Source organism: Furipterus horrens, unplaced genomic scaffold (assembly GCF_987537825.1).
Source record: "Furipterus horrens unplaced genomic scaffold, mFurHor1.1.pri manual_scaffold_5, whole genome shotgun sequence".
NCBI classification, from domain to species: Eukaryota; Metazoa; Chordata; class Mammalia; order Chiroptera; family Furipteridae; genus Furipterus; species Furipterus horrens.
Genome location: NW_028327175.1, coordinates 117,027,205 through 117,051,720, shown reverse-complemented (window position 1 = coordinate 117,051,720; position 24,516 = coordinate 117,027,205). Strand labels below are relative to the sequence as shown.

Genomic DNA, 24,516 nt, shown 5'->3' with positions numbered 1-24,516 from the left:
TTAACTGAAGAGGCACCTAGGATATTCAAACCCTACAGAATCCAAAGAAAGGACCAGCCCTTGACCAGCTCCTAGGAAATGACCTCTGAGCCCTTGGAAAACAGTGCCTTTGTAGATCTGGAGCCTTGTGCCACTCCACATAGTTGATGCCAACAATGTGATTTATGGTGGGGTCTTGGGTCACATTGTATCAGTTGGACCTCTGCTCCAGCTGGAGTCTGAGAACTAAGGTCAGTTACATGGGCACTCTGTGCCTATGTGATGGAACCCTAATAAAAACTTCAGACACCAAGGCTCAGGTGAGCTCCCCTGGTTAGAAATACTTCATGTGTGTTGTTACAAGTCATTGCTGGGAGAATTCTGCACTGTCCACCTGACTCCACTGAGAGAGGACAGCTGGAAGTTTGCACCTGGTCTCTCCTGGATTCTGTCCTCTGAACCTTTCGCATTCGCTGATGTTGTCTGTTTCCATTCACTGTAATGAACCATAACCGTGAGTATAATAGCTTTTCTGAGTTCTTTGAGTTCTTCTGATAAACCATGGGCTCTGAAGGTGGTCCTGTGGAACTGGCTTGGTTGTTCATTCGCACCTATGATTGAAGAGCCAACTTGTTGGCTTTGGTGCCCTGAAATATTGCCCACAAGAAAGGAGAGTTGCCTGTAGAGTCTGTGGAGTTAGTTGGGGCCTGTTGTGCAACAGCAGACAGACAGGGAGGCTAATAGCTCTCTAGTGATCAAAATCAGGCCGGCTTTTATTTTGTGGGTCCTATAAAGGATGATCACTTTTAACAGAGGTGACACAGTGCTAGGTCTCCAATGGGCACTCAGTGAGGACTTGTTAGTGTGCTTTCACGGGAGTCCTGGCTGTGGGCCAGGCCCTTGCTCCTTCTTAGAAGGAGTGGGTAGAAAAGAGGGCAGGCAGAATCCCAGGGTCGCAGACAAGAAAAAGATTGTTTGGGTGCACTGGTTCCCAAGTCATATCAAGGGGTGTACTCGGGGACACAGTCCCAGGAGAAACTCAAAGCTGGGGCTCTGTGAGGTCTGATGTTCCCAAAAGCCCTTGGACCCAGAGAGGTCAAGCTGGGAGGTGACATCAGGGTTTCTGTTGCTCCCTCTCCCCCAGGGGGCGCCCCAGCGCTGCTCTGGAGCAAGCAGAAGCAGAGGGGGCCACAGCCGCTGGAGAGGAGGCATGGTCGCTTGGGTCCGGGTGCTGCTGCTGGCGAAGCTGTTGGTGCGAATCGAACTCAAGATACAAGGTGAGCTCAGGCAGGAGCGAGGGGTGACGAGGGTAGGATGGGGCACATAGAGACCGAGGGGAGCTCATCTTCTCTCCTTACCCCAGGCTTGAAGGATCAGAACCAGCTATTTTCAGGTAAGGCATCCAAAGACGCGTGTTTCCCTGCGCAGGGCACCTAGGCCGGAGCGCAAAGAGTGCTATATCTTTTCATCTCTCGCGCCCCAGGTTTCGAGAACTCATTCTGGCTCACACGTAACTGATGGGCCCCTGGGGGGAGGGGCGGGTGTCTGCAGACCACGTGGGGAGGGTCCCCAACGTTCCCTTCTCCATGGACTGCACGACCCCAGGACTCTTGCGTTTTCCCTGGGGCCAAGGGCGGGCAGGTGGGCCTGTCTCCTGCAGCTCAGCCCCATGTCTATCTGTCCATTCCAGAGCCATGTGGTCACCAGAACATCCACCCATGCGTAGTGGGCGGAAAAGACTCCGTTCGCGGGCGCTGGCCCTGGCAGGTTAGCCTGCGCTTTCATAAAAGCCACACCTGCGGAGGGAGCCCGCTCAACCAGCGCTGGGTGCTCTCTGCAGCACACTGCTCCATAAAGTAAGTCTGGGGGCTGGGTGCGACGGCCCGCTGACAGGGGGTCCTTGTGTCTGCACAGAGCATGTCTTACACAGATGTGACCCTTGTGCTCTCCTGAGCCCCAGGCCTGCTGGTCAAGCCCATACGAGTTCCCCATGTGGCCCTGCAGGGAACCGTGTTCAGTTTTTCCCAGAAGAGCCTTCTAGAACATTCCGGTCCACATTTGTGTGTCTTGTTCTTTTCTCTTTCCTGTTCTCTTCTCACCAAATGGCACTGCCAGCCCTCACCTTCCTCATCCCACCTCCCAGTGGAGGTGAACCACAGGTGGGAGGAATGAGCTGAGGTGGGTGAGTGTTGGGCACAGAGCCTGGCCTGTGGCAGCAGTAGCCCCTGTGGCTGTTTGGACTCCACCCTGCCGAGTGTCCCACTTCACTTGGGCACCTGTGCCTCTGCTCATTTTTTTTTTAGGATGGCTCAGGTGACAGGCTTGCTGAGTAACTGGCCAGATCAGACCACTGAGGGAGGCACCCTTCTGCCCTACCCCCAACCCCCAAGTCCTCAGGTCCTGGGGCTTTGGTTGCAGCCTCTCTGGGCTCTCGCCATTTCTTCACTGAACTCTTTGTTCCATAAGAACTGTTCATGGTGTCCAGGATGAGCCCTAATAGGACCCTGGGCAGCCTCCCCTCAGGGAGTGGGCCCCAAGTATGCTCCTGTGGCGCACACTTTGCTAAGGACCCCTGACTGCTCTCTCCTCCCCTGCCAGGCACAGGGATCCCTCAAATTGGATGGTCCAGTTTGGTGAGTGATCTTCCAGACCATCTCTTTGGAACTTGTGGGCCTTCTACCATCGTTACAGGGTGCAGGACATTATTATGTACCCTCATTTCAAGAGGTCTTCATTCAATGACATTTTCCTGCCGAGGCTGACCTACTCTGTCACCTACAAGAAGTATATCCAGCCCATCTGTGTGATGGCCTCCTCCTTTGAGTTCCAGAACTGGACTAACTGCTGGGTGACCGGCTGGGAGCACATCCATGAGAATAAGGGTGAGGCTGGGACAGATGGGTGGGAAAGAGGGGGGCATTATCTCCCTTTTCCAGCCACACCAGCCCCCACCTTGGTCTTTGTACATATGGGCCCCCATGTGGGCCTGATCAGCATTCTCTCCCCACGTGCTGTCCACTCCTGCTCCCCCTGAAAGAGCAAGACTTTCTGTGCCCACACTCAGTTCCCTGTCCTCCCCAGAGACTGTGAGCCAGAAGCCAGCATTGAGAGGGGGCCAGCTCCCACCAGGCCACATTTCCCAACCTGCGGCGATCTGGGAGTTTTGGGGGTGGATTTTTCAGAAAAGCCTTTGTTTTTGTTGTTGTTTTTTAATCCTGACCGGAGAATAACTTTATTGATTTTTAGAGAGAGAGGAAGAGAGAGAAAGAGAAACATTGATGTGAGAAACATCTGTTAGTTGCCTCCCGTACATGCCCCAACTGGGGATCAAACCTGCAACCTTTTGGTGTCCGGGATGACTTTCCAAACAACTGAGCCACCCAGCCTGGGCTGGTTTTTGTTATAATTGAGATTTAATTTACAAACCATAAAATTCACAATTTTAAAGTATATATGATACAATTCAGTGACTTTTCATATATTCACAGAGTTCAACATCACCATCTAAATGCAGAACATTTTCATCATCTCAAAATGACACTCCATAACCATTAAGCAGTCACTTACCATTACCTGCTCCCTCCAGCCCTTAGCAACCACTAAACCAGCTTTTCACCTCTATGAGTTCACCTATTCTGGATATTTTATGGAAATGAAATCATACAATATGTGACATTTTATGTCTTGCTTCTTTCACTGAGCATAGTGTTTTTCAATGTTCATCCACAATGTAGCATGAATCAGAACTTCATTTCTTTTCATGGCTGAATAATATTCCATTGTATGCATACATCATATTTATTTCTTCATTCATTGATGGACATTTCTGTTGTTTCTTCCATTTGGGTATTGTAAATACAGCTGCTGTAAACATTAGAACACAAATCATTGTTTAAATACCTTCAATTCTTCTGTATATGTATGTAGCAGTGCAACTGCTGGATCACATGGTAATTCTGTGTTTAACTTTTTTGAGGAATTAACAATGTTCCACAGCAGCTGCACCGTTTCCCATTCCCATCAAAAATAGATGAGGGCAGTAATTTTTCTACATTTTCCTCAACGCTTGTTATTTTCCTTTTTTTTTTTTTTTTTTGTCATCCTAGTGAGTGTGAAGTGGCATCTCATTGTGGTTATGATTTGCATTTCTCTAATGACTAGTCATGTTGAGCATCTTTTCATGTGTGTGTTGACCATTTGTATGTCTTCCTTGGACAAATATTCATGTCCTTTACCTATTTTTAAATTGAGTTATCTTTGTTGTTAAATGGTAATTGTTCTTTATATACTCTGGATACTAAACTCTTATCGGGTATATGATTTGCAGACATTTTCTCTCATTCTGTAGGTTTCTTTTCATTTTCTTGATAGTGTCTTTTGATGCACAATTAAAAAAATTTTTTGATGAAGGCCAAATTATATATTTTTCTTTTGTTGCTTGTGCTTTTGAGGTCATATCTAAGAAACCATTGCCAATTACAAGGTCATGAAGATTTACCCCTATGTTTTCTTTAATATTTTTATTGTTTTAATGCTTATGTTTATGTCTTTTATCTATTTTGAGTTGATTTTTGCATATGGTGTGAAGTAGGGGTCCAACTTCATTCTTTTTCGTGTGAATATCCAGTTATGCAAACATCATTCATTGAAGAGACTATTCTCTCCTCCACTCAATTGTCTTAGCACCTTTGTCAAAAATGGATTTACCATAGATGTACAAGTTTATTTCTAGTCTTGCAATTCTATTCCATTGGTCTCTATATTTATCCTTATGCCAGGACCTCATTGTTTGAAATTGGAAAGTGTGAATTCTCCAACTTTGTTCTACTTTTTCAATATTGCTTTGGTTGTTTGGCGTTTCTTAATATTCCATATGAATCTTAGGATCAACTTGTCAATTTCCGCTAAAAATCCATTGGAATTTGGATAGGGATTACGTTGATCTGTAGATTGCTTTGGGGGAATATTTTCATCTTAATAAGTCTCCATTCCATGAACACAGGGTATGTTTTTATTTAGTTAAGTCTTCTTCAATTTCTTTCAGCAATATTGTGTAGATTTTGTGCACAAGTCTCTCATCTCCTTAGTTAAATTTACTCCTATTGCATTCTTTTTGATGTTATTATAAATAAAATTTATTTTAAAATTCCTTTTGGAATTGTTCATTGTTAGTATGTAGAAATATAACTGACTTAAAAAAAAAAAAAGATTTTTGCTCTGATTGGTGTGGCTCAGTGAATTGACGACCAGCCTGTGAACCAAAGGATCACCGGTTTGATTCCCAATCAGGGCACATACCTGGATTGCAGGCCAGGTCCCCAGATGGTAGAGCCTGAGAGGCAACCACACATGGATGTTTCTCTCCCTCTCTTTCTCTCTCCCTTCCCCTCTCTCTAAAAATAAATAAATAAAATCTAAAATTTTTTTTATTTATTTGCTTACTTTTAGAGAGAAGAAGGGAGGGAGAAAGAGAGGGAGAGAAACATTGCTGTGAGAGAGAGCCATTAATCAGCTAGTTGCATCTCATACGCCCTGACCCAGCACCAAACCCACAACCCAGGCATGTACCCTGACCAGGAATCGACCCAGCGACCTTTCACTTTGTGGGATAATACCCAGGTAACTGAGCTACACTGGTCAGAGCGGAAATGTAACTGGCTTTTGTGTCTTATCTTGGATCCTGCAAATTTGCTGAATTTGTTTATTAACTCGTCCTTTTTTGTGTATTCTTTATAATTTTCTGTATATGAAACCATGTCATCTGTGAATAGAGATAGCTTTATCTTTTCCTTTCCAATGTGGGTGTTTTATTTCTTTTTCATGACTAATTGCCCTGACTAGAACGTCCAGTAAAATGTTAAGTAGAAGTGGCAAAACCTGGCATCCTTGTCTTGCTCCTGATGTTAGGGCTAAAAGTTTCAGTTTTTCCCCATTTAGTGTAACATTAACTGTGGGTTTTCCTTTATTATGATGAGGAAGTTCCCTCTATTCCTAGTTTACTGAGTGTTTTTATAATGAAAGTGTGTCAGATTTTTCCAAATATTTTTCTTGCATCAATTAAGATGGTCATGTGTTTTTTTCCTGTCATTCTGTCAATGTAGTGTGTAGTATGTTATATCGGTTGATTTTCATATGTTGAACCACCCTTGTACTCATGGAGTAAATCTTACTTGGTCATGGTGTACAATTCCTTTAATATGCTGTTGGATTCAGTTTGCTAGGATTTTGTTGGGGATTTTTGCATGTATATTCATAAAAAGATACTGATCTGTAGTTTCTTTTTCTATTGATGTCCTTGTATGGGTTCTGATGTCACAGTGATGCTAATGTCATGGAATGAGTTTGGAAGTGTTCCTTCCTCATCAATTTTTTGAAAGAGTTCCAGAAGGATTGGTGTTCATTTCTTCAGATATTTGGTAGAATTCACCATTGAAGCCATATGGTCCAAGGATTTTTTTCATTGAGAGATTTCTGGCTACCAATTCAATCCTTTACTTATTATAGGTCTTTTCAGGTTTTCTATTTCTTCTTGAGTTCATTAAAAAAATTTTTTTTTTCTATTTCTTTTTCTTTTTTTTTTTTTTAAAGAGAGGGTAAAGGCGGGAGAATGAGTGGAAGAGAAACATCAGTGTGTGAGAGAGATACACCAATCGGCTGCCTCTTGCAGGCCCCCAACTGGGGACCAGGCCGCAACCCAGGCATATGCCCTGACCAGGAATTGAAACAGCGACCTTTCTGTTCACAGGCCAGTCCTCAGTCCACTGAGCCACACCAGCCAGGGGCTGAGTTAGTTTTTGATAGTTTGTGTTTCTCTAGGAATTTTTCTATTTCCTCTAGGTCAGTGGTTCTCAACCTTCCTAAGGCCGCGACCCTTTAATACAGTTCCTCATGTTGTGGTGACCCCCAACCATAAAATTATTTTTGTTGCTACTTCATAACTGTAATTTTGCTACTGTTATTAATCGTCATGTAAATATCTGATATGCAGGATGTATTTTCATTGTTACAAATTGAACATAATTAAAGCATAGTGACTAATCACAAAAACAATATGTAATTATATATGTGTTTTCCGATGGTCTTAGGTGACCCCTGTGAAAGGGTCGTTCAACCCCCAAAGGGGTCACGACCCACAGGTTGAGAACCGCTGCTCTAGGTCATATAATTTGTTGACATACAATTGTTCATAATATTCCTTTATAGTCCTTAGTGTCCATCCCCACTTTCATTGTCAATTTTGTAGATCTTTCAAAGAATCAACTCTTGTTTTATTTTTCTCTATTTTTCTATTCTCTAGTTTGATTTTTCTCCATCCCTCTCTTTATTATTTCCTTCCTTCTTCTCCCTGTGTGTTTAATTTGCTCTCCTTTTTCTAGTTTCTTAAGATGTAAGTTAGGCTATTTATTTGAGAATTTTCTCATTTATTAACATAGTCATTTCCAGCTATAAAATTCTTCTGAGAGCTACTTTTGCTGCATCTCATAAATTTGGCCATGTAATGTTTTCATTTTCATTCATTTCAAAGTATTTTATAATTTTCCTTGTCATTTCTTCTTTAATCCATTGGTTAAAAGTATGTCGTTTAATTTCCACGTATTTCTAAATTTTTCAATTTTTCTTTTGTTATTGACTTCTAGCCTCAGTCCATTGTGGTTAGAAAATATATTTTGAATGCTTTCAATCTTTTCTAATTTATTGCAGCTTATTTTATGGTCTGACATATCATCTATCTTGGAAAAAGGGTACTTGAGAGAGATGTGAATTCTGCTATTGTTTGGGGAAGATTGTTCTGTATATGTCTGCTAGGTCTAGTAAATGTATAGCATTGCTCAGTTCTCCATTTTCTAATTTATCTATGGTTGTTCTATCCATTATTAAAAGTCGGTTAATGAAATTTCCAACTGTGATTGTAGAACTATCTATTTTTCCACCGGTTCTGTCAGTTTTGCTTAATATACTTTGGGGCTTGGTTGTTAGGTGTATAGATGTTTATAATTATTATATCTTCTGGACAATTTGACCCCTTTTTTTGGTTTCTTACCCTTATAATCAAGACTCACTGCCTCCCATCATCAATATTTATTGAGCATTTATAATGTACTGGGAACAATAGAACATACAAAAAACATTGTCCCTGCCCTGGCTGGTGTGACTCAATGGATTAAGTGCTGGCCTGCAAACCAAAAGTTCGCTGGTTCAATTTCCAGTCAGAGCACATGCCTGGGATGTGGGCCAGGTCCCCAGTTGGGGGCATGTGAGAGGCAACCAACCGATGTTTCGCTCCTTCTCTCTCTCCCTTCCCCTCTTTCTAAAAATAAATAAATAAATAAATAAATAAATAAATAAATAAATAAATAAATAAATAAAAATTTTCAAGAAAACATTGTTCCTGCTCTTGAGGAGCTTACATTCTAAAAGAAAAAAGAAAAAAAAAAAAACCACGTCTTTTTTTAAATGGTATTTTTGTTTGCTGGTTTTGCAAGGTATCGAGGAAATAGTCTGTAGGGTGAGCTTTAGGTATAACTTAGCCCCATTATTTAAAGGAGAGAGGAAGAAGGAGGATTTTAAAAGCAGCCAATGACAGACCTTTCAGGATAGGTAGAGTTTTACAAGGAGGTAACACAATCTCATCAATTAAGGAGAGACTTGCTGTAGTAAATAGGGTGAGGGAAATAGTTTGCAGGATGCAAGCAAAGGAAGCAGGGTACCCTTAGACATTGAGTGGAGCCAAAAGATCATGTGACCTTTTTTCCAAGTACACAGCCACCAAGTAGGAATGGTCAGTGACAAAACAGAAGGCTTAAAAAGGTAATCCTGTGCACCTGACAAATAGAAAGGCAGGCTATAAGAGTATCAAGAAATTCTTAAAAATAAAAGTGATTTGAAAGCACAAAACTTCCAGTTAATGCTACCCAATGTCATGATGGCCAAGAACATTGTGACTTCCAAAGTTAGAAATGCCATATACTAAGATGTTAAATGGAACATGTTACTTTTTTCCCAATCAATCCACCTCTAAAAAAAAAAAAAAAACAAGAACAACAACAAAAAAAACATCACCTTCTTTTCCAGGGGATTGGTGGAGGAGGAGCATGAGATTTGGTTGGGAACAGTAGTTTTATTAGTAGTATTTTGTTGTTATGATAAACTTTGTATTTAAACTTGGTGAAAGCCCATTAGCTGCCAAGAGATAATAAGGAATGCATTTTCTAAAATGTACAATTTGCTTTAGAGAAGTTTCAGAACCAAAAGACTAATTTACATGAAAAGCTGTAGAAAAGTAGTTGAAAAATCCATTTATAAAACTCTTATTCCACTTACATAAACAATACACATGTTTTTAACAATTATGCTTAGATTGTTCATGAAAATTTCTTTTTTAAAATATATTTTATTGATTATGCTATTACAGTTGTCCCAAGTTTTCCCCCTTTGCCCCCCTCTACCCAGTATCCCTATTCCCTACAGCAATTCCCTCCCCTTAGTTCATGTCTATAGATCATGCATATAAGTTCTTTGGCTGCTCCATTTTCTATACTGTTCTTAACATCCCCCTGTCTATTTTGTACCTACCAGTTTGTGCTTCTCAGTCTCTGCACCTTTTCCTCCATTCTCCTCCTCCCCTCTCCCAACTGATAACCCTCCAAATGATCTCAATATTTATGGTTCTGTTCCTGTTCTGCTTGTTTGCCTAGTTTATTATTTAGATTCAGTTATTGATATTTGTTAAATTATTGCCATTTTAATGCTCATCATTTTTATCTTCTTTTTCTTATATAATCCCCTTTAACATTTCATATAATAATGATTTGGTGATGATGATCTCCTTTAGCTTTACCTTGTCTGGGAAGCACTTTATCTACCCTTCCATTCTCAACAATTACTTTGCTGGATAGAGTAATCTAGGATGTAGGCCCTTGCTTTTCATCACTTCGAGTACTTCTTGCCAGCCCCTTCTAGCCTGCAAAGTGTCATTTGATAAATCAACTGATAGTCTTATGGGAACTCCTCTGTAGTTAACTATCTGCTTTTCTCTTGCTGCTTTTAAAATTCTCTCTTTATCTTTAAACTTTGCATTTTAATTATGATGTGTCTTGGTGTGGTCCTCTTTGGGTCTAGGTTGTTTGGGACTCTCTGTGCTTCCTGGACTTGTATGTCTATTTCCTTTGCCAAATTAAGGAAGTTTCCCTTCATTATTTTTTCAAATAAGTTTTCAATTTCTCTCTCTTCCTCTCCTCCCTCTGGCACCCCTGTTATTCAGATGTTGGTATATTTAAAGATGTCCCAGAGGCTCCTTACCCTGTCCTCTTTTTTTTAATTCTTTTTTTCTTCTTCTTGCTCTTCTGACTGAATGCTTTTTTTCTTCCTTGTGTTCCAAATTGTTGATTTGATTCTCAGCTTCATCTCCTCCACTGTTGGTTCCCTATAGATCTTTCTTTATTTCACTTAATATAACCTTCATTTCTGCCTGGGTCTTTTTTATGCTGTTGAAGTACCCAATGAGTTCCCGGAGCATCCTGATGACCAGTGTTTTGAACTCTACATATGACAGGTTGCTTATCTCCATTTTGTTTGGTTCTTTCTCTGGAGTTTTGTTCTGTTCTTTCATTTGGGCCATGTTTCTTTGTCTCCTCATTTTGGCAGCCTCCCTGTGCTTTGTTTCTATGTAGAGCTGCTTTGACTCCCTGTCTTAGTAGCGTGGCCCATCTGGATGAATGTGGCTTCTTTAAATCCTTGGTTGACAGACTTCCATAGAGCTCAATTTTCTCACAATTCTGGGTGATATTTGTTTTGTAGTCTAGTTGTAATTTTTGCTTTAGTTGTACAAGGAGGTGAGGTATGTTTAGCTATACCTCCATATTGACCTGTTTATGAAAATTTCATAAGGCATTAAACAAAGCTAACCAACCTCATAAGTTACTTCTCTGTTAACTATTTTTACAGTACATGCATGTTAGGCAAGTAACAAAAAAAAAATCACAAAAGCAAAAATAAAAAATAAATGAAGGTTAAATACATGTTTTTGTTTGTTTTACTGCTGTGCTTGATATACATAAAGTAATGAATATCAAGCACTTCATTTTACTGCATCTTTACTTGTACATTTGTTCTTCACTTGCCTAAAATATTTAAATACAAATAAATTGAATGTAGCAAAAACAATGAAAACAAACAGCAGGTAACTTTACAAATAATGGAATGTGAACTGGTTCTGTGCTTATCCAGAGTAAGTTGGGTCACAGCTAAAGCAACACTTCTGCAGCTGTGGTCAAAGGTGTGCACAGTGAGATTGATTATTCCACAGATACATGGCTCAACATGTACTATCCATGGGACATCCATTTCTACTACAGCCCTCTAAGTGCTCCAAAACTTTAATTACCCACAACAACTACACCTGTGACTGGAACCAATAATCCCTTTTATTCCCACTAGGACAAACCAATATGTAGGCAGTTTTCTTTGCTTAGACATGGAAGGAATTTTAGCACTGGCCCTTGTGAAGCCACCATGTACCAAAAGTACTATGCCATACATTTATAACTTGTATAAAATTCCACATTCCCATATTGGCCACCTCAAGATGAAAACATGACTCCCTTAATATTAATTGGCTCTACTCTCCTAATATTAAACATAAAATCCACACGGGAACTATAGAAATTTGAGGTTGAGCTGCCTCCAACGCCCCAGCTCAGTTGGAAACTTCTCCGTCCAGCAGAGGTTTCAGGACCATGGTGGAACAAATTTATTCAGCACACTGTATTTTGTCTGGGGGAAATGGGAGGTGGCTATTCCCTCTAGTGGAGAAAGCGCAAGACCTCCGTTCCTCATGCTCTTTATTGAGAAAGGTGTGCATGGAAGATACAAGGTCAAAATTAATAAACCATCAATTAGCTTTCAGGCACCTGGATTACAGTTGACAGTTACTGATTATAGATATCAATATAGAGGGCAGAGTGACCAGTCTGTGTCAGAGTCTATTAAATATCATGATGCCACACTGATATTAGGTGCAAGCTTTCATACATTCCTTACTAGAGATTGTTTATAGTTAACTGAGAGATAAGAAAAGCAGAGCAAGCTCTAAAGCATCATATGCATTCTTTTTTTCCCCCCCAGTCTCAGGAGTTTGTGTTTATTTCATAGTAAATCAGAGTTACTTTAGCCTGGGACACAATTTTTCCCATATCTTGCCTGGGAGGATGTACATTTCTTTTCTTCCTTTTTTGTATGTTTTTTTGATTATGCTGTTACAGTTGTCCCAATTTCTTTTCCCTTTGCTCCCCTCCACCCAGAAACCCCTCCCTCCAACAGTCCCCCACCTTTAGTTTATGTCCATGGGTTGTGCCTAAAGCTCTTCTCAAGATCCCCCTGTCTATTCCCCACCCTCCTACCATGCTTCTTAATTCCTGCACCATTTCCCTCCCTCTCCCCCTTCCCCCTCCCAGCTGCCCTCCCCCCACATGCTCCCCATACCTATGATTCTGTTCCCACTCTAGTTGTCTGCTTAGTTTACCTTTGTTCCATTCCCTAGCTTCTGTTGTTGATAGTTGTGATACTGTTTTCATTTTAATGTTCATAGTTTTGATATTCTTTTTCTTAAATAAGTCCCTTTAACATTTCACATAATAATGGCTTGGTGAGGATGTACTCCTTCAGCTTTACTTTGTCTGGGAAGTGAGGTGGAGGTGCCTCCAACACCCTAGGCTCGCTTGGAAACTATCCTGTCCAGCAGAGGCTTTATGACCACAGTGGGACAGATTTACCCAGGAAATTTTATGTCTGGGGGAAGGAAGGTGGCTGCTTTCTCTAGGGGATAACAGCAATCAGACCTCCGTCCCTCATGCCTTTTATTGAGGAGGGTACACATGGGAGATACAAGGTCAAAATTCATGAATCATCAATAGCTTTTAGGTGTTTGGTTAACAGTTGACAGTAACAGATTACATGTACCAGTACAAGGGGCACAGTGACCAGTCTGTGTCAGGGTTTATTAAACATCTTGATGCCACACTGGCATTAGGTGCCAGGTTTCATACATTTCTTGCTAGAGATTATGTTACATTAAAAGATAAACAGAGCAAGTTCTAAAGCATAATAAGCATTCTTTAAATCTAATTCCCACAGAAACCCTCTGAGTGGTTTATAGTTATGTTCCACATGCAGCCTTATGTTGAGACTTAAAGACAAGCACAGCCGGAATGCCGGTGGCAGGTCATGCTCAGGCCAGGGCTACAATTCCCTAAACCACAAGGAGTGGTTCCCTACATCTCCCCCTTTTTTGTTTTTTGTAATACTTATAGAAGAAAGGCCTATGAAGCTTGCTACTTGCCTTTTCCTAATGCGATCACAGGTAAATAATTTGCAGATACATTGGAGGACACAGAGTATAGCAATGATTAATAAACATCCAGCTGTTCCTATTATTCATATACATACATTTAGTTCTTGAAACCAATTCTTAGGGTTTGAAATACTTTTTGTTTAGCAAGCTATTTAATGTCCATAAATTGCTGATGAAGTTCAAATTGTAAGCCAATCAATTTGGCCTTTTAGCCTGGTGGGAAAGGTATCCCATAGGTGATGTTGTATTGTCAGTCCAAGAATGCTGACCAGAGTTCCATTTTAATGGGATGACACATAGTCTTAAGAATCCAGGGTTTCAGGCAAGCTTTTGTCAGGTGACCAGGGCATTTTGTCATTCCCCCAGTCACAGTACGGCTGGTTCTGTGACTGAGAGTTGGGCTAGGATTTTTTGATTAATATGAATTTGCAGTAGAATGCTATAGGGACCAGTTTGTTGTTTAGTTAGCAGCTGTTTAGGGTCTTGAGTCTTCCAGGTCTTCAGTAAGATATGGTGCCCTGGTTGAAGTGGATCTAGGAGCTTGTCAGGCAGATAGATAAACCTGTAATGAGTAAACTTTTACAAAATGGTTAATTTACATAATAACTTACAAACCGGACTTTGAGTCTGTAAGACTTTGGAGACACCCAGCCACAGAGCCTTTGTTGGAATGACAGTATTCTTGATGATGTTACAAACCTAGGACTTTTTGCATGTAAAGCGGAGACAAGCCTATTTTTGTAATTAAGGGGTTAAACAGTGGTAGCTATCCCCTGGGAGGGTGTTGGGGGTGTAGAGTGCCCCCCCCCCCGTTTCTGTTTTGAAGCTAGAGAAAGAGAAACAATTTTATTTTGGTGATTACTGCATCTAGAGACCTTGAAAGTTTTCACAGAGGCTAGAGAAGGCAGGGGAGACAGCAAGCTTGGCACGGCTTGTTCTTGGGACTGCAGCTTTTAGGTTTAAAATTTACAATGTTTCAAAAACTTATATGCTTACTTTTTCTTCTTATTTCTTTTTTACTTTCACCTCTATTCTTGAGTTACCTACTCAAATGTCCTTTTTTTCCGTGCCATACACAATCTCCTTTCTTTATGCCTTCTTTTTTCTTCCTTTTTTCTCACTTTTTTTTCTCTTTCCCCTACACAATTCTTTTTCAACTTGCACAGTCTATCTATGACTTACTTGGACTTTCTGCAACATACATAATTCTTTTGACCCAACATGCTACAAGAAACAATAAATTTTTAAAAACTTAAGTCTAATTAGGTTATTAAATTAGTTGATTCTTTGGGGAGGACTCCATACTCCTCCTTTTTTGTTTTTTAAGAAGATTTTTAAAGATATAATGGGCTATGTAGCCTGGTTTATTATTAGTTTTTATTTGCTGTGGTTGACCTAAGAAATTAAATGTTTTGAGTTAATGTGCCCAAATATGCTTGGCTGAGTTTCCTGTAAGAGCGGAGGCATGCAATACCTTAGAGTAAGTATTTATTGATATATGGAGATATTTAAATTTTTTAAAAGGGGGAGTAATGAGTGACATTTGTTTGTTAAATTACTCAGGGGGCCAATCCTCAAGGGTTGGTCCCACTGCTAGGTGGTGATGAACCCAGTATTTGGTAGTTTGCACATTCCCAGATAATTTGTTTAGCTTGAGAACAGGGAATGCCAAATTTTTTGAGAAGTGCTTGAGAATTTTGGTGGCAAAATTGATGAGAGGCAACTGCTTTTTGGAAGGTAGTTAATATACTAAGGTGTCAGCACATTTGCTGCCTTTTGCCGTAGGGCCTGGAAGGCCTGAATAAGAGCAAATATGAGTGACAGATACAGGATGTGCTTTCTTATCAGTTTACTCAAGAATAAACTGAGTAACTGGGGATTTATAGACTTCTCAAGTAAAGCTTGATCTATGTGGAGTATAGTATAAATTGTATAGCCGGAATTACAGACTAGATTTAGGGGTTTATTTAGCCATTGTTGGAGGGCCATAATGACTACAGAGAGTTCAGCTCTCTGGGTGGATGAGTGGCTGTGAGTCATAGTCTTTTTAACTTTGTCTTTCCCTCCATGTAATGGCTGCTTTTACAGTTTTTCCTGATCCATCTATGAAAATAGTTTTTGCTCCAGATATTGGGGTAGGACTAATTATACTTTTAACATGCAAATTTAAGTGAGGTATATTTTGTAAAAGTTTATTTGAAGGAAGATTGATCTTGAGCTTTTCAACATAATTAGCTATAACACATTGGAAGTTTAGAGATTGATTAAAAAGCTGTTGTAAATAAATTTGAGTTAAGAGTGCTGAAAAGATGAATAAGCTGGTAGATGGCATGGGCAACAGCAGACCCTCCATATCACCCTGCCCAGGCTCTATAGCTTCAGCTTCACTGGAGAGGACACTCCAGCGTCATCGCAAGATGTCGATTCAACACGGGAGGAGACAGATACCGTGTCACTCCCGAGTCGGACTGCACAACCATTCTCGGCGGTGCAGATAGACTCTTAAGAAGCTACACCATCGTCTCTCGAGACGGACGGCTGCCGACGACGACGACGACGACGACGGGTTATACCGAGGCTAGGCCTCAGCCAATTGATAATGCCTAACAATTGTTGGAGATTATTGAGAGTTAAAGGCTTTGGGGAATTAATTTGGAGCACTTGAGGTCACCAAGGCTCCAATTGTTGTATTTTCTTAGGAGCTACTTGTAAGCCTGCCTGGGCTATAGATTGCTGTAAATGAGCAAAGATATTAGCCAATTGTTTTTGAGCTTTTTTGTAAAATTTTCTTATTTGACCAAGCTTTCCAAGTATTTTAAAATGTATTGAGCCTGACTGGTCTAGAGTCTTCTTTTTTTTTTTTTGGTAAGAAGAAAATAATAAATCCTTGAGATATTTCAAGGGCCCTTTGAAATACCTTAAGTCTATAAGGAAGTCTTTTAACTTTTAAATCTTGGAAATTTTGTCAACTAAGGAATACATATTATATGGTGAAGGTGCCACACACACCCTAAGCTCGGTTGGAAGTTGCTCTGTCCAGCAGAGGCTTTGTGACCACGGCGGAACAAATTTTTACCCAGGACACTTTGTTATGTCTGGGGGAAGGAAGGTGACTGCCTTTCTAGTGGAGACCAGCAGCCAAACCTTCATCCCTCATGTCTTTTATTGAGGAGGAAACATACAAGAGATACAAAGTTAAAATTCATAAATTGTCTATTGTATTCAGGCATTTGACAGTAACAGATAACATAGACTAATTTGGGAGTCATACTGACTGATCAGAGTCAAGGTCTATAAAACTTTCGGACCAGGTGCAGGGTTCCATATACTCCCTGCTAAAGATAGCTTACACTACATTGCTGATAAGGAAAGCAGAGCAAGTTTTAAAGCACAACGAGCTTAATAAGCGCTCTTTGATCTAAATCCCATGACAACCCTCAGTCATGTTCCGCACGCAGCCTTATGTTGAGACTTGGAGACAAGCGCGGCCAGAAAGCTGGCGGCTCGTCATGCTCAGGCCGGGGCTACTGTTCCTTAAACCACGAGGAGTGGTTGCCCACAATATAAAAAATATTTGAATATTTACTTAAAGTGATAATAAAAGGTATATAATATTAATATAGGCTGACAAAAATTCAGTTCTTAGCATTGAGAGACATGAATTTTTGAATATTAGTTGAATATTTGAGTAATATACCACTATATACAATTATTTGATAACCCTGACCCCATTCTTTCATGGGTAGTGGGTCCCTTATTGTTGGTTTTGGTTTTTCCCCTTTCCCCTGCCTCTCGTTTAAAATGGACCCGTAATTTTCCTAATTCTAAACTAGGGATTAATTGGTGTAGTGGGTCGAAGTGTGCTGCTTGTGAGGAGGGCTCCCAAGGGTGTCAGGCCTTGGTCATCCCTACCTCTCTTACATGTCTCGGTTTATCTCCCAGTCGTCTAAAACAACTGGAAGGGCTTGGAGTGCTGAATGACCAGTTCTTATTTTGCATGTCCCCAGAAGAGCCAAGAATTATATTACCATGAAGGGAATTTTCTACGAGGCCCCTACACGTCTCAGGGATTGACCCCAGACACCTCTGCTAGGTCCCAACTCATGTGAAGACACCCAAAAATTCGAGCCAGAGGGAGGAAGTGCCTCTTATCTTCGGAGTTCAATCATCGCCAGACCCCTCATATAAATCAATTCTATTTCTGGCCTAAAGCTTTTTTCATTCTGATAAAATCCTATCCAGGGGAGACGCCACGGGGTTGGGCACTGAGTGCTTGTAACTGTGTTCCTGATGTTGCACGGACCTTAACTTGTGGCTGGCAGGTGCCTAATGCTCTAACCCGGTCTATGTACCAGCTTATCCTGTCACAGGAGACTTCCAGCGCCTGTGCTATCTGCTCGCTGCTTAGTTGTGCCACTGGGACCTTGATCTGCCCCCGTTTCTAGGTCATACTTCTCTGTCTCCTCAACGTTCTGTGTTTGCCTCTGTGATTTGGGCAAGGGCTGTCGCACCTCTTAAGTTATAGGTGGCGAAGCCTTAGGTATTCATCAGTACAGGGCGACCCATTTCACCACGTTGTGGTGCTGTATGTAGGGGAGGGGTCAGAGAGGGAACAATGCCACTTGCTCAACACTTGCCGTTTTTCCAGGCACTTCTCCCACTTTGGTATGGGATTGGCACCTCTCTAGCTGTTGCCTTGCCTGTCGTTCCCAGAGTGGGTGGGTCTGCAGATGTTCTAATTCCATGGGGCACTTTAAACAAGTGGACTCTGCTGAGAGACTGGCAGTTTCTTCCTCTGCCCCTACCCCCACTGGTTTGCACAGTCAGAAGCAATGAGGCTTGATTTTCTCTGGTGCTGGGACCATGATCAGCGGGGTCTGGTCAGGAGCTGGAAACCCTCCCCAGATGTCCCTCCTGACTTTTTAAAACGTGTAACTGTGCTTTCCGCTGGTCTGTGGCTGCAGCTGCCGCCATCACACCGCATCCTCTCCACTTCGGCTCCACCCCTCCAACTTGTCTGGATGAGTATTTCTTCTTTATATCTTTGTTTGTTGGACTTCCATGCAGCTTGATTTTCTGGAACTTCTGGCTGTCTCTAGTTTTGAGATAGTTGTATTCCTTCTTAGTTGTGGGGGGAGACCCATCATGTCTGTCTAGGCCTCCATCCTGGCTAGCAGTCTCATAATAAGCATTCTTTAAATCCAATTCCCATGGGAACCCTCTGAGTGGCCTTCGGTCCTGTCTGCCACATAGCCTTTCAGTTTTCTGCTGAGACCTAAAGGCTTCCCAGGGGGGTGCCTGGCTCACAGCTTGGGCTACAATTCCTGAAACCACAAGGAGAAGTCCCCCACAGAAATTTAAATAGAAGTAATAAATCTGTCATAAATCATAAAAATCTATGTGTGGGACAGCATGGAGGACAAATGGTCTACTGTGTAAATTTTAGAATGAGGCAGACAAAAGTTTGAAGTCCTGTTACTTTTCTCCTCCTCCTCCTGCTTCAGCTTTGTCTCCTTGGGTATACGATGTCCACAATATCAACTTGTCTCTCAGTAATTGCATTATTAGCATGCTGTCTTTGTATGGCTCTTCATTTAACGTATCAAGTTCAGCAACAGCTTCATCAAAAGCTGTCTTTGCAAGAGAGCAGGCTTTCTCTGAGGCGTTCAGAATCTCATGATAGAACACAGAGAAGTTAAGGGCCAGTCCTAATCTGATAGGATATGTTGGTTGCATTTCAGAAGCTTCTTAGTATGCTAGTTTTCATTGATCCACAATCCTTTTCTTGTCATCCCCAACAGCAACCTAGCCAACTAATGGTAGTAGTCTCCTTTCATTTTCTAATAGAAGACTTTGCCCTCTGCTTGTGAAGCATTGGGGATCAAGAACTTTTTCAGAAGAGACAGTACATCATTGCAGATATCTCTTAGCTTGGTCTCAATTTTCTCTGTATTCTCAAGCCACATGCTGTTTTTTTCTCTGCACCTTTTATCTTTTGCTCAATACTCAAGATGACTCTCCAAGATGACCTATGGGCTCCTACAACATTTTTATAAGCAACTGAGAGACGATTTCTCTCTTCATTGGATAATTCAGCTCCTTGCTCAGTTACAGGCTTCCCGGAGGCTGCCATGTCATCATATCGCTCAGCCTGCTTGATCAGCTTGGCCTTCTGCACAAGGTATTTTCTACCCATGACTGGAGCATAGGATTTGGTTGGGAACTCTGTGACTGGAGTGGGTGGTGATGGACCGACAGGGGCTCAGTAGTCTGTGGGCAGCGAGGCTGAGACTTTCCAGTTTGACACTTTTATCAATATATAATGTCTTTTGCTTTGACTCTTGTAACAAGTTTTGACTGAAAGTCTATTTTATCTGATACTATAGCAACCTGAGTTCTTTTTTGGTTACTATTTATATGGAATCTCTTTTTCCAGCCTTTCATTTTCAACCTGTGTGGGATTTGGACCTAAAATGACTCTGTTCTAGGCCCTGGCCAGGTTGCTCAATTGGTTGGAGCATAATCCCGATACATCAAGGTTGAGGGTTTGATCTCTGGTCAGGACCCATACGGGAAGCAACCAAACAATGAATGTATAAATGAGTGGAACAATGAATCAATGTTTCTCTTTTCACCTTCCTCTAAAAATCAATAAAATTTTAAAAATAAATAAAAAGTAAAATGATTGTCTTGTAGACAACATGTAGTTGGGTCCTCTGTTTTTAATCTATTCTGCCAATCTCTGCCTTTTAATTGGTGTGGTTAATCCATTTACATTAAAATTAATCACCAATAAAGATGAACTTGCTTCTACCATCATTCTATTTGTTTTCTATATCTTCAATACTAAACAAAAACTCTGTTCCTATACAGCTCTATTCTTTCCCTTTAGGTTGTTATTGTCACAATATATAGCTTTATATGTTGTGTGACCATTAACAGAGATTTAGAATTATTTTTATACATTTGTCTTTTCAATTATATAGAAAAATGTTATAAACCAAAACTATAATAACAGTGGCTTTTATTTTTTATTATAATTTAATGTATTTTTATAGCAAACTTACAGGAACAGCACAGAAGGCAACATTAAAAACATGTACCTGCATGTAGGACAACTCAGAAAAGTATAGTGAATGGATGGAATCTACTGTATGATAAAAATGCTACAAACACCATTTAGCTGCCATCAATAGGAAATTTTGTTTTTAAAAATCCAACTTCTGGCAATGTCCATAAAAACTTAACAGGTTTATTTATATTGTTATAAAGTTGAACTGCTGAAATTGTTTACTGAAACATTTTGGCTTTCATTAATATTTTTAAAAATTCACACACATGAAAGTGGAAAAACTGCCAATATCTGATTTCTGTTCTCTATTTTCCACTTGCAATCATATACTTAGGTACCTTTTGACCCTACGGGGTGGGGGGAAATGTTCAGAACTACCAATAACAGGAAGAAGAGAAATTAAAAAAAAAAAATGAATGAAATGTTCCCCATCATAGTGGAATTTTAAGCACGTTCTCCATGTATGCAGCATGCTAGCTGGATGTCTTTTGGCGTGATTGTTACGTGGTTGGCATGGATAGCACACAAGTAGGTGTTTTCAAAAAGACCAACCAGATAGGCCTTGCTTGACTCCTGTAAAGTACCAATGGCTACACTCTGGAAGAACAGACCTGTTTTGAAGTCCTGAACAATTTCTTGCACCAGACTCTGGAAGGGAAGTTTGCAAGTCAAAGGTACCAGTGTCTTTTGGCCCCATTACATGGTACTCTCTCCCAGGACCTAATCCACTAGTTTGGCTAAAACAAAACAAAACAAAAACAAACAACAACAATACAAAACTCCTGTGATCAGTAGATTTCTCCCTATTCTCCTAAAGAATGTTTCTGGAGGTCTTCCTTTCCTTCCCCAGTTGACACTCTTCAGTTCATTCAATTTCTTCTTCATTGTTTGGAACTCGGGAGAGGTCTCAGAGAACATGTCAAGCAGGATGTCCACTTTCATCTGCAATAAACTGTTCTCTTCTTCCAACTGCTGGTTCCACTTCCAGAGGCGCAGAGCCTCCGTCTGGTCCACACTTCCACTAATCCCTGTCTGTTATCCAATGGCCATTTTCAAACTTCAGGCTTTGCCCAACCAGATTCATAGTGGGGATTCCATAGTCAAGGCCCGGCTCCACCTCCCAGGTTGACTGATCCAACTGACACATTCCAGAAGCTGGGTTCCAGATAAATGACTAAACCACCCGCAAACCGCCTGTGAGGGTTCGCAATTCTCGCAGGCCATGCCACCACCCACCCACCCTGAACATGTGCCAATACTGGCTTTTTTATGTACCTGTGTAGTTACCTATACCAGTGTTCTTTATTTCTTCTGATGGCTTTTAGTTACTGGTTAGTGTCCTTTCATTTCAGCCCAAAGGGCTCCCTTTCCCATTTCTCATAAGGTAGATCTACTAGTGGTGAACCCTCTCAGCATTTGTTTATCTGGAAACTTCTTAACCTCTCCTTCATTTTTTGAAGGATAGTTGTGCCTGATATAAAAATTTTGGTTAACTTTTATTCTGTCATCACTTTAAGTATGTCATCCTACTGTCTCCTGGCCTCTAGGATGTTTGAAAATAATTTGGCTGTTAATCTTGTTGAAGATCCCTTATACTTAATGGGTAGCTTCTCTCTTGATGTGTACTATATTCTCCCTTTGTCTTTTGATATTTTGATGAATATATATCTCAGTGTGGATCTCCTTGTATTTATCCTACTTGGAGTTTGTTCAGAGTGTATAGATTCTGGAGTGCATAGATTCATATCTTTCACCAAATTTGGGAAATTTTTGGCCTCCATCTTGCAGCTGTACTATATTAAACATAAAGAATTTCAGCTGCACTAGCCTCTCCTCCTATGTATGCTAAGGTTTCTCTCCACTGGCTTGGGCAAAGGCTGTCATCTGCAATGCCACACATAGAAAAATTGAATCTCAGGGATCTGCTGTAACAGCCTGTCCAGCCATTGAGTCCTTCTGTGATATTGCTCATTCCCATGATGTGTTGGGTGCTGGGCTAGAGCAGAGAACCCCTTAATGGCCCACCCTGACTCGTGTGGGTCAGTGGGTTGAAAGTTGTCCTGCAAACCGAAAGTTCATCAGTTTGATTCCTGGCCAGGCCACGTGCCTGGCTTGTGGGCTAGGTCCCCATTGGGGGTGTGTGAGAGGCAACTGATCAATGTTTCTCTCACATGTTGTGGTTTCTCTCCCTCCCTTCTCCCTCTCTAAAAATAAACACATAAAATCTTTTTAAAAACTAAAAATAAAAACAGAACAATGGACCAGGCACCATGGGTGCCCCAGGGGCCTCCACCCCCATAGCCAATATCATTCCTCCCAACCAGATGGCAGAGAGGCTCAGGGTGCTCTTTTATTGTCCCCTCAACTTCTGTGCAGGGCTGCCTGCTCCCTACACCCTACAGGAAGTACAGGTCTCCATCATAAACAACTCCAGGTGTAACTACCTGTACCAACAGCCCAACATCTATAGAATTGGGAATGACATGATTTGTGCTGGCTCTGAGGATGGCAGCAGTGACACCTGCAAAGTGAGTACCCCTGCCCCAGCCACGGTCTTTCTGGAACCGGGCACCCCTGGTCTCTTCTCAACCTTGCGCCTGAGAGCAACCCCCATGGCCAATCCACCCTCAGAGTTAATCAATGAGAAAATGATTGCAGCCCTTACTTACCCTTCCTGTAAAAGCTTCTTATTTTACAGTAATTGTACCTCCTTTGATCCTCATGTGAAATCTGGTGTGTAGAGACTGTTGCCCCACTTGGAGATGCAGAAACTAAAGCTAGGTCATTTACCGGGGGAGGAGTAGGATTTGTACCCAGTTTGCCCAGCTCCATAGACCCTCCTGTTCTGGGGCCTCTCCACTGGCCCCTCCTGCCACATCCCTGGCCCTGCTCACCTTTTCTGCTCCCCAGGGTGACTCAGGCGGACCCTTGACCTATGAAAAAAATGGGCTGTGGATTCAGATTGGAATTGCGAACTGGGGAGTGGGCTGTGGTAGGCCCAACGGGCCCGGTGCCTACACCAGTGTCAGTAGGTACTTCGGCTGGATCCAGAAGCTCAAGGCCCATAGCACACCCAGGCCAGCCCCCTGCCCACTGCTGCTGCTGCTCCCTCTGCTCTGGGCTACCCCACTGGCACAGCTAGTCTGTGCACAGCTGAACCCATGAGGATGCAATAATTACCACAGCACTGGGCACATTCACCCAGGCCTGTGGATACCCCAGTGGCAGGACTGCCTGCTGGATCAGGCTCTGGTGCCCTCTGTCTCCTTTGCTAATAAATATGTGTGCATATTTTAATTGATTCCTGGCAGAGCATTTGATGGACTTGGGTAGCTTCCTGGATACCCTCATGGTCACCCATGTCCCGTCACCCCAAAACCACTCCTAAACTCCTAAATATTTATGTGACCTCTACAGATTTTGGTTGGAAACAGCAGAACCCTCAATTCAATCAGAAAGATAATTTATGGAAGGACATTAGCAGCACCAGGGGCCCTGGGGACTAAGAAGACTGGAGTGGGGATGCTGTGGAGGAAATGCCCCTGACACCCCAATGCTCATGTCAGTGGCCCCATCACACAGACACCATGTGCTCCTGATCTTAATCACAGTCCACCAAAGGCTGACCTGGGACCTTGACCGGTACGCAGATAGTTTATTTGGGAGGTGATACCAAGAAGCCCCAGTGGAGTGGGGAACCTGAGGCAAGGAAGGATGAATTCAATGATGTTTGCCTGAACAATGAGGTTATTGTGTAGACAACTGAGGCACAATCCTGCTGGGGCCCTCTGAGAAGCCATGGGGAATGCACCCCTGCATCAGGTTCCTGGAGGACAAGGAGGCTGGGCATGGGCACTTCTCTCCTGACCCCCGCAGACTAAGGGTTGTCCTGGGGGCATGGGTGCTCCAAGTTGAAGCAGGCCCCAGTGAGGACACCAGTGCCTAAGGAGCTGCTGCAGCACCATAAGGTGGCCTGTGGATGGGGACAAACATCAAGTGTCTGGCTCCTCACTGGTGTCCCAGACCCCAGCCTCAGCATGACAAGGGATCAGGCCAGCAGGGCAGACTCAGGGGCAGCTTGGAACTGCTCAGGCAGATCTGCACTTTCACAAGATCC

The 24,516-nt window shown here is 42.0% G+C and overlaps 1 protein-coding gene and 1 pseudogene across 1 annotated transcript; one reads left to right on the top strand and one right to left on the bottom strand.

Annotated features, from left to right (window-relative positions):
* Positions 1-1,189: 1,189 nt before the first annotated feature.
* LOC150009413 (serine protease 41-like) lies at positions 1,190-23,564 on the top strand. Its single transcript, XM_090279367.1, is given in 6 exon segments — positions 1,190-1,256; positions 1,343-1,372; positions 1,670-1,835; positions 2,578-2,861; positions 22,776-22,927; positions 23,310-23,564. Coding segments are annotated over 6 exon segments (954 nt in total).
* LOC150009414 (14-3-3 protein zeta/delta pseudogene) lies at positions 18,803-19,523 on the bottom strand (annotated as a pseudogene).
* Positions 23,565-24,516: the final 952 nt, after the last annotated feature.